The sequence below is a fragment of the Nansenia antarctica genome (genome assembly GCF_963989245.1).
Source record: "Nansenia antarctica genome assembly, chromosome: 10".
In the NCBI taxonomy this organism is placed as follows: Eukaryota; Metazoa; Chordata; class Actinopteri; order Argentiniformes; family Microstomatidae; genus Nansenia; species Nansenia antarctica.
This window is the reverse complement of record NC_137680.1, coordinates 16,576,447-16,586,888: the sequence shown is the minus strand read 5'-3', so window position 1 is coordinate 16,586,888 and position 10,442 is coordinate 16,576,447. Positions and strand designations below refer to the sequence as shown.

The window sequence follows — 10,442 nt, the reverse complement described above, 5'->3', positions numbered from 1 at the left end:
CATTGACATTTTTGGCATTTAGCAGACGGCTTTATCCAAAGCGACTTACAACAAATACTAAGTAAGTGAATCATGAGTAAGTCTAAGTAAGTGAATCATCTATCCATCAGTCATAGCAGAAAAATGTAATCTATGCTAGCATAATATGCTATTTTATTATTATTTTTTAAAATCTATATATTTATTTACAGTAGAGAAATTGTAGAGGGGATAGAGGGGATGGAGAGGTTTCAGGAGGGACAGTTAAGGTGTCACCTAAAGAGATGGGTATTCAATCTATGGCAGAAGATGGGAAGCTCGTTCCACCAGCAGGGCCCCAGGACAGTGAAAAGTCGCGACCGAGGCCTCTTTTCCACCAAGGCAACTTGAGGGCCGGTTCGGAGCTGGTGCCTAATATCGAACGAGTTCTTCACGTTTCGACAGCAAAAGAACCGGCTCTTGGCCAGGTTGTCACCAACACTTGGCTGGTCTAGAACCAAGAACCGCTTACGTCAGGGGCTGGGGACGGGATTATCGTGACCAACAACCAATCTATACCAGCATAGTCGATGCTAGGCGACCTAGCGAGTGTTAGGTACCTTTAGACTACCGTACCTTTCTTCTTGAATGTAATCTTACACATTCTTATGTTGTGTATTCTACACGACACATTCTATATTCATGTTGTATATTCTACACGACACATTCTATATTAATGTTCTATACTGTCTCTAACCCTTGTGTCTGGTCTGTTTTTCCAGTGGTTGGTCCGACCATCGAGTCCCCCGTGGTGCCGGTCATCCTGGTCAGCCTGCTGCCTCTCCTGGTCCTGGCCGTGCTGGTCATCGCCATGTTCTACTGGTACCGCATCTACCGCCGCCGCAAGCTCAACCTGGAGTGGGAGAGCAAGAAGCCCAAGCGCAAGGGCAAGGGCCTGGACTGCAGCGACGCCTGCGCCATCATGATCGACGACGACGGCTCCGACAGCAGCTCCACGCACGCCAACAACCTCAACCACAACACGGAGCCGCTCCCCATCGAGCTGGACCTGCAGGTGGGCAAGGGCCGCTTCGCCGAGGTCTACAAGGCCAAGCTGAAGCAGAGCTCCCCGGACCAGTTCGAGACGGTCGCCGTGAAGATCTTCCCCGAGGAGGAGTACGCCTCCTGGAAGAACGAGAAGGACATCTTCTCCGACATCGACCTGAAGCACGAGAACGTGCTGCACTTCCTGACGGCGGAGGAGAGGAAGGTGGAGAAGCAGTACTGGCTGATCACGGCCTACCACCCCTGGGGCAACCTGCAGCAGTACCTGACCTGCCACGTCATCTCCTGGGAGGACCTGAAGGTGTTTGGGGGCTCGATGGCCTGCGGCGTGGCCCACCTCCACAGCGACCACACGCTGTGCGGGAGGCCCAAGGTGCCCATCGTCCACCGGGACCTGAAGAGCTCCAACATCCTGGTGAAGAACGACCTGACCTGCTGCCTGTGTGACTTCGGCCTCGGCCTCCGACTGGACAACTCCCTGTCGGTGGACGACCTGGCCAACAGTGGGCAGGTGAGAGGAGGAGGTTCCCTGTTTTACAGCGGCAAGGGAGAGGCAGTTGAGCTCTGTCCCACAACCTGTACTCCCTAGTGTTCTTTTGGAGGGCTATTTGGAGCAGTGTATTGTGTTTATTCTATTTCCGTAAGCATTTAATGCGCCGAACCAGCCCTCAAACTGCCTTCGGCGGCAAAAGGCGTATCTATCTTCGTTGTGGGTTTTTGAGTGATGAGCTTTTTTTGGTTGTGCCTGCTCCTCCCAGCCCTGCGTGCAGTGTGCCAGTGTGTTGGTGAGACAGCCAGCCAGACAGACAGACAGACAGACAGGCAGAGCTGCATGCTGACTGGGTACAGTTAGTCGATGTGACGGCCAGACAAGAGCGAGGGAACAGCTGTGTGTGTTGTGACACGCAGGGGAACCCCCCTCAGGCAGTGTGATCGCTCCATCTCTGTGTGACCTTTGTTCCCAGTGTTTGTTCTGATTTGTATGATTCACAGACTGGCAATGCGCTGAGGACAGGTGATAGGGCGATGAGCAACCCGCTAAGACTCTCTAAGATCTAATACGCTCTCGTTGACATTTCTTTAGGTGAACCAGACCATGTAAATTTCCCTTATGTAAATCTCTGCGGGCAAATGCTTCCCCGCTGGTCTTTTTTGGAAATGCATTTTACATATTACATTTACATACACATTCACAATGCATGTATTTCACTTGACATATACATTTAGTGGGCATATAAATGCACATTGTTTTCATATCACCAGGGCCAGTTTCGACATTGAAAGTGGGATTTAGTCCAGGACAAGGCTTGATCTGTATCAGTGAAAGCCGCCCTACTGTTTGAATGTGTCTCTCCTGCTGTAAATACTGGGCCTAAAGTCATGTAGGTCCAGAATGTAAATATCCAGTGGGAGTCTCTGGCCGAGGATCAATTCTGCTCTGTTTGTTTCCTGTTTGCTGGAGGAAGCTCAGAGGAGTCCTGCCACATGACCGTTCCTCCGCGACCGGAAAAAATAGATTTGTGTTAATCCCCGAGGAGCACTCCATCCTCCCTGCTCACTCCCTAATGCCCTCTTCAGTGATCTGGGGAGACGATAGCACTGTCACTGTTTAACTGACACTACTGTGTGTGTCACTGGTGTATCATGCACACATACTACAAGTCAATGAAACGTAAGACATTCATACTGTTTTATAATATGACTCAGGGGATAGAGTTTAAATCATTTTGTCTTTGGCACCACAGTTTTGTCATTTAGAACACTGATATTATGACCTTTCTCCTTGTGTGAGACAGGTGTGAAACTCGGGTTTCTCTCGAGGGGAGAGTGCTGTGGTGACTCAGGTGTGTGACTGACTCTCTCTCTCTCTCTCTCTCTCTCTCTATCTCTGTTCCACAGGTGGGCACAGCCAGGTACATGGCCCCAGAGGTGCTGGAGTCTAGGTTGAACCTGGAGAACATTGAGTCGTTCAAGCAGACAGACGTCTACTCCATGGCCCTGGTGCTGTGGGAGATCACCTCCAGGTGCAACGCTATCGGTGGTGAGTCAACACTCTGTCAGACTACACAAACCTGTAGGACACAACACTCTCTCAGACTACACAAGTCTGTAGGACACAACACGTGGGGTATTCCATTGATAAGAGATCATAGATGAGAATCAATGCTCATGCCGGGGGCCATTAGCAGTCGTCGTGCTAGAAGAAGGAAGATATATACAGTATATATATTATATATTTATTTATTTTATCTTGTTTTTATGACACAGGAAAAACAGTACAGGGGGGTAGTCGATGTCTCAGGAGAAACAGTGCAGGGGGGTAGTAGATGTCTCAGGAGAAACAGTGCAGGGGGGTAGTAGATGTCTCAGGAGAAACAGTGCAGGGGGGTAGTAGATGTCTCAGGAGGGACAGTGCAGGGGGGTAGTAGATGTCTCAGGAGGGACAGTTAAGGTGTAGCCTGAAGAGATGGGTCTACAGTCTCAGACAATACAGTACAACACAGCGTTATGTAAAATGAAGTCACATGTGCCAGTCAAAGATTAGCACTCATAGTACTTCTGCTTCTGGGCTGAAGACTAGTTGGCAGGTTGGCCAGTTGTGACCGCGTAGGCCCCTCTGGAAGTCCAGTGCAAATATAGCACCCGGGGAGTTTGACTCCTGACTCATTACAGTTTTCTTTTTTTGGACTTGACATTGACATTGACTTGACTTCTCTCCCCCTTTTGATTGCGCCAACGTTTTCATTTTTTTTCTTCATTAAATCCAGGAAATGGGTGGGTTGTGTGTATGCTCAGTGTGTATACACACACTGTTATGGAGTATCCGTTAAGTGATTTCCTCCCTTGGAAAAAAGAAAGTGAGTGCTATAAAGGTTCCCTCATGGCTCCAATACCTTGTGGCATTTTGTTTTTCTGTTTCCTTGGCATGCCTCTTGTCCATTGTCTCCAGAGCGGCAGAGAGAGTGGGAGAGAGAGCACTGTTTGGCCCATATACTGTAGTGGTCCGACCACCGCTGCTTCCTGTTGTGCAGTGGTTGTTCTTAAATAGCTGTGTTGACGGTACTCCACCTCAGCTCCTGAGTCCACAGGAGGAATCCGTGGAATGTCTAATATGTGAAATAGACCATCAGAACACTTGCCCTTCTTTGGGCAGGAAGGGTGCAGGGTTGCCTTCTGGTAAAGGGGCTTTATGGGCTCCAAAGTGTTCTTGAAATTCCCTGGAATCTGTAGAATCTGTAGAATCTGTATCCCCATCGTGAAAAACACAGAGGGGAGCGCGTTGTAAAAGACCATACCTGTATAAAAGCACCCTGCTGCTTAAATATAAGTTGGCCTGGTGTGTGTGTGTGCGTGTGCGTGTGTGTGTGTGTGTGCGCGTGTGTGTGTGTGTGTGTGTGTGTGTGTGTGTATGTATATGTATGTGTGTGTGTGTGTATGCGTGCAGACGTGTGCGCATGTGAGGCGACCGTGGTTGTTTCTCATGTTCCAGCAGACACACTCCTGGGGGCCGGGGAGCTGTGTGTCTGTGTGTCTCCCACATGCCCCTGCCTGCCTCGGCCCCAGACAGATCAGATAGGCTGGCTGCTGCTGCTGCTGCTGCTGGGCCTGCAGAGGAGACGCTGCTGTCCCGTCCTCCTACCTCGCTACCCAGGGCTTATCTGAAGGAGCCTGAGACAGTTAGACCCAGACAGTCACATTCCAGCGCCCGGAGTCTCTGTGTGTGTGTGTGCGGAGGTGTGTGTGTGTGTTTGGGGGGGGGGGGGGGGGTGTGTGTGGGGTGGCCCCAGCGTGGTCCTACAGTATGTCTGTGTCTGTGTCTGGGACTGTGTGTCGCCTGTCTGGCCTGGCCTTACTACCACTCCACCCCGACAACAACAGTAGCCAAGGGGGGACCGGTGGCTGGAAATACAACTGTGTTGTTATTATTATTGTGGTTCCACCCCTCTCTCCCTCTCTCTCTCTCTCTGTCTCTCTCTCCCTCTCTCTCTCTCTCTCTCTCTCTCTCCCTCTCTCTTTCTCTCTCTCTTTCTCACTCTCTCCCTCTCTTTACCTGCCCCCCCCCCTTTCTCTCTCTCTCTCTCTCTCTCTCTCTCTCTCTCTCTCTCTCTCTCTCTCTCTCTCTCTCTCTGTACTGTAATTTGCGTGTCCTGAATTAGCCCGAGGTGGGGTGTGGCGGGACCAACCTGGTTCCTGGTCTGGGCGGTGGAGCAGAGCGGAGCAGGGCAGGGCGGCTGCCACTGTGCCAGGCCTGGGAATGCCTCCTCCTGGCCCAGGGGAGACGTGGGGAGCAGCTGGGCAGCAGGTGTCAAGGCTTGAGGCCTGGGCAGGGGGGCAGGGGGGCGGCTGGGGCCCCATGTAGCCACACCATCCATCTCCAGTGGGGTTGAATTACCTAGAGCAGCACAGCTCCAACAGGCTACTCCCACTCAGAACATACTAACGGCTTTTTTACTACTATGTCTGTGTTACTGAGCCTCAACGATTCACATTCAGAATCCGAAAAGGTTTGAAGTATCTGTCTGTGTCACAGCTTTGGTTGGTCACTTCACGCCTGTCTGACCCGGTCCGCAGTATGCGGGTTGGCCTTGTGAACGCGGCGTCCTCTTCTGCCAGTAACAGTTGCAACCCACCAACGACTGCTAATGAGCAACATTTAATCTGTATCATTTAACTGGCCAGGGTCATGATGTGTTAGCCTCAATTTAACCTCAAGAATTCATCCTATAACTTTCTCTGGAGGGTGCAGCTGCCTTATATCCCGCCGTCGTCATTGTCTGAGGTCTCGGTGCTCCAGACAGAGGGTTTTAGACAGCCGGCCCAAGGAGGTTTCAGACAGATAATCTGGAAGGGAAACTGTCGTAAACCGCCTCCCTCCCTCCTTTTAGTTTTGGGGAGAAAAACTGGTTTGCTTCGGAGGCCCAGCGAGAGAGAGCGCTCGAGACCGTGTGACATCTTTTTCCCGAAGAAAAAACCACGGCATTCTTCACATAGCTTCGCATCTCGGCAGGGCCCGTGGTGTGGCGACGCCTCCCCTCGCACGCAGCAATGAGAAGCTCTCTGTGTTCAGGCTCAGTTTTCTCTATTTCTATGTTGTTGAGCTTGTCAACGGACCGGCGCCGAAACGGACCAGAGTGCCGTCCCTCTCTCATCGCTTACGCTGAAAGTGTGTGCAGTCCTGTAGGGCCTAAATGGGCTTGAAAGCGCCTCTCTCACACACAGTAATGAGAAGCTTTCTGTGTTCCAGTTCTCCTCTCCCTTGCTTTGCTGTGTGTCAACAGAGTACTTCAGGGCTGAGCAGACCCAGAGTATGCTCCTCTCTCATCAGTTACACTAGTGTACAGTCCTGCAAATGGGCTTGAAATGGGCCTTTTTCTGTCAAAGCATACTTTTTGGAGGCTTTCACATGTTTGAGGCACACCAGACCTCTAATTGTGCTAAGGCCAGCTAAACATCTGTGGTATTTATTTCATTTTTAGAAGAGCTCAGCAGGGCCTCGAATAGCAGAGAATGGAGGACAATAATGGCCTGCCCCAGCATGAATAATATCTCCTGGGGTGGGGGGGATTTTGTTTAAAAACTGAAACAGGGGAAGTCCACTTGTCAAAAACAGGAAGTGTTCGCTTGTGGAGTCAGCTTCTCCACAGGGTCCCAATCCCGGCCCTTCACTTCCTGTCCGGGGGTTCCATGCTGGCCTCTCCACTTCCTGTGGGCCTATAAAGCTGGGCAGGACCACGGAACACTCCCAGCGAAAACTTGGAACAGCGAAACAAGCTGCGTCGATCGGAAACCTGCTGATGTTAACTCCTATTAGGATTACATAGAGCACTGTGAATCCCTTGTCATTGATTCAGTTAGAAAAGTCATTTTCTACACAATGAGTCACTCATTCGATTTGAGGGTTTTTTGTCTGTCTCAATGAAAACAAGATGTGTCTCTAGTGGATGATTTTATTGGGCGCCCTGCCCTTCCTTCCTGTGGTGAAGATGCATCTAGATCCACTGGTCTCAGATCAGTTGTTGATTACCAGCGTGAACCTGATAGACTGTTACACCACAGGCCTCAGGATTAACAGGAGTTTGCAGCTGTTGTGAGTTCAGTTTCATGAGGTCTGGAAAATGGCCCAGAACGTTGTTTTTTTATACTCTTTGGCTCAGTGTTGTGATCGTTCTCTTTCCTCTGCTGCGTTTTCAGAATGAGAGATTTAAAAAAAAAGAAAACAAATTAGAACGTCAATGATTTGAATGGTTTTGGACTTCTGAGGTTTGAACTAATTGGCTGTTAGGGCTGTTTGATTTGTTGATTCTGAAACAAACTCCAGTGATGTGCCAAAGCATGTTTTCTTACCATGGAAGCATCATAAAAGTTATTTTATTTCCCATATTCAGCACTACTTGTGCCAATGCATTAATCCTAATGATGCAGAAACTACAGCTATTCAATGGCTCTCTATGTATATCCATTACCTCATAGGAAGATGCAGTTGGACTTTAAAATCTCTCCATTTGAAGAACATGAATATTTTCTTTGATCCTAGTCTTTGTCATAACTTGTTATGATTTGATGGGTTATGGTTGAGTTTTGTGGTAGATAGTTAATTGGGTTGTTTGTGTTTTGTGTTGCAGAGGTGAAGGACTACGAGCCTCCCTTTGGCTCCAAGGTGCGAGAGCACCCCTGTGTGGAGAGCATGAAGGACAACGTCCTGAGAGACCGAACACGCCCTGAGATCCCTGACAGCTGGATCAACGACAAGGTACACACACACACACACACACACATACATACTGTACACACACACACACACACACACACACACATACATACTGTACACACACACACATACATACTGTACACACAGTACACACACACACACACACACACACGTACTTACACTTACAAAGACACATTTAATAAAGTAGGCCTTTAATGCTGTATTTGCAGTAAGTATATTTAATTGACACGCTCTGCTCTCTTGTGCCCCCTACAGGGCGTGGCAGTGGTGTGCGCCACCATAAACGAGTGCTGGGACCACGACCCAGAGGCCAGGCTCACTGCACAGTGTGTGGCGGAGCGCTTCAGCGACATAGAGGACGAGTTGGACCAGCTGGAAAAGCTGGAAAAACTGTACAGCCGGAGCAGCTCGGAAGAGAAAATACCTGAACAACAGAAAATACCAGAAGAGGAGAAGATACCAGAACCACTGAAAATATCAGAAGTGGAGGAGATACCAGAACAAGAGAAAGTACCAGTGGACTCTTCTGTTAGCGGAGACTCTCCTGCCTATGCCTGAGAGAACCAGAATGTCACGTATGGAACTTGTGTTTCTGTGCTATGGGATGGAAACAGCCCCACCCAAATAGCCCCAAACTGGAAGGTATCCAAGTGTATGTACAGTACGTGCTGTACGTATGTAGTCAGTGCTTGGACATGTTCCCCACCGAAGCTCTTCCTCTGACACAGAGGACAGGACAAGGCAATGTAAAAGCGTTTTATAACCAAAGACATTTGCACTTTATCTGAGATACCTATGCATAGCAGAAGGGTTTATTTTGATGTATTCTAACATGTCGGTGGAGTTTAAATGACAGGTTGTTGTTTTTTTTACCTACGTGTGTAATGAGCCAAATATTAGCAGAACTGTTTCTTTAACACTAATGATGCTGTGGGCTCTCTCCACACAAGCAGGTATTCAAAGAAGTGTGTGTGTGTGTGTGTGTGTGTGTGTGTGTGTATATGTGTATGTGTGTATGTGTGTATATGTGTATGTGTGTGTGTGTGTGTGTGTGCGTGTGCGTGCGTGCGCGTGTGTGCGCAAGTGCGTGTGTACAGTAAGTGTGTATGTACAGAATATGTATGTGTGTGTGTGCGTTTGTGTGTGTCTCTGTGCGTGCGTGTGCGCGTGTGTGTGTTGTTTATACATAGTAATAGTCTAATCATTTTTACTTGTTTGCCAATTAAACAAGCACAATGTAAATAAGGACAATGACTGTACAAAAGGAGAGTCCAATAAAAGGGAAAATAATTCTCACATGTTTGAGCAGCGTCTTCCACACACTCTGGCTGTCTGCATTATCAACAGAACAACGAGGGTCTTGCCAAAGATCTTTTACCCATCCTCGTGATATGTAAGATATTGTAAATCTGTAATGAATAAAGTATTTCTGTATCTACTCATTTACTAAACGTGGTCGTTATGCCTCTGCTTATGTCGTAATCTAAGTGTAGGAAATCACACAGGTGGTCTTTGTTCATTGTCTCTTTCCTCACTTCACCCTGGTACATGTGGACTTTAATGGTACGTTTTGACCATACCACCCATACCACACGCGCACAGCCGCACACCAGAGGTGGGTGTGATATATATTTTACCAAGACCAGGGACGGGTTTCCCACTAACAGTGCTGCTATTGTGATGTGCACCTAGAAGTCAACGGTTAAACAGCAGATGTGTTTTTCCTGTTTAAGGGCCAAGTTGGCCGTGTTCCAAGTTCCTGGCTATCTGAGGGTGTTCCAGGCAGACGCCGTGAGACAGAGCAGAGAAGGTATGTCTGGTCGTTAGGCCCTGCAGTATATCTACCCCTGCATCCCTACAGCAACGCTATGGGAACCGCGGACCTGCCGCCAACATAGCAACCAGTCCGTTTGAAGACTGCAGCCTGGAGTGACAGATGTGCGGTGAGAGCCTGTTCAGGTATCACACCTGGTGTGATCGCAGGTCTGACTGAGTCAGCGCGATAATAATAGTTACACCAGCCGGCTCATTATGTTGGAACTGAGCATGCCTAATCTTATCTTGTCAATATCAGTCGACCACACACACACACACACACACACACACACGCACACACATGTAGGATAGCCATAATGTAACAATGGGTGTAACATAATGGGTTTGGGCCTTTGTTAGGATACAGCAGGGGTTAACATCTAAGCTCTGGTATGGTCAGTGAAGCGATACAACAGTTAACAATTGACTGAAAGTGGACATTGACAAAGCGGCAGACACTAGAAGGGAAGGTCAAGCACTGCGTGGACACTCGATTGAGCGTACTAACCTCTCCATTGAGAGTGTGTCCTGTAGCATGATTGTGTTTATAGTGGAGAGAGAGAGAGAGAGAGAGAGAGAGAGAGAGAGAGAGAGAGAGAGAGAGAGAGAGAGACAGAGAGACAGAGAGAGAGAGAGAGAGGGAGCTGCTCGAGGCTATGTTGAGCGCGTGCGGTTCAGACATTCCAGTCCAGAGTTTGGACCGTGACCATAATCACAGGGCAGCCATGTCTGTACTACTACTATAGCCCTGGCTGTGTTTGTTTCTAAGACGGGCAGTCAAGAACAGGCGGGCACCATCGCGCCCTGTCCTCTCCACCCCTTTACACACCCCCTAACACACACACACACATGCTGACACCCCGCTCTTTTGTTC

At 48.9% G+C, this 10,442-nt stretch overlaps 1 protein-coding gene across 1 annotated transcript in view; it reads left to right on the top strand.

Annotated features, from left to right (window-relative positions):
- tgfbr2b (transforming growth factor beta receptor 2b) overlaps nucleotides 1–9,101 on the top strand; it is a 20,739-nt gene extending 11,638 nt beyond the window's left edge. The window contains exons 4-7 of the mRNA XM_080540731.1: nucleotides 741–1,534; nucleotides 2,923–3,064; nucleotides 7,647–7,774; nucleotides 8,009–9,101. Coding sequence (XP_080396857.1) covers nucleotides 741–1,534; nucleotides 2,923–3,064; nucleotides 7,647–7,774; nucleotides 8,009–8,311 — 1,367 coding nt within the window. The 3' untranslated portion in view covers nucleotides 8,312–9,101. The remainder of the gene's footprint in view (nucleotides 1–740; nucleotides 1,535–2,922; nucleotides 3,065–7,646; nucleotides 7,775–8,008) is intronic.
- Nucleotides 9,102–10,442: the final 1,341 nt, after the last annotated feature.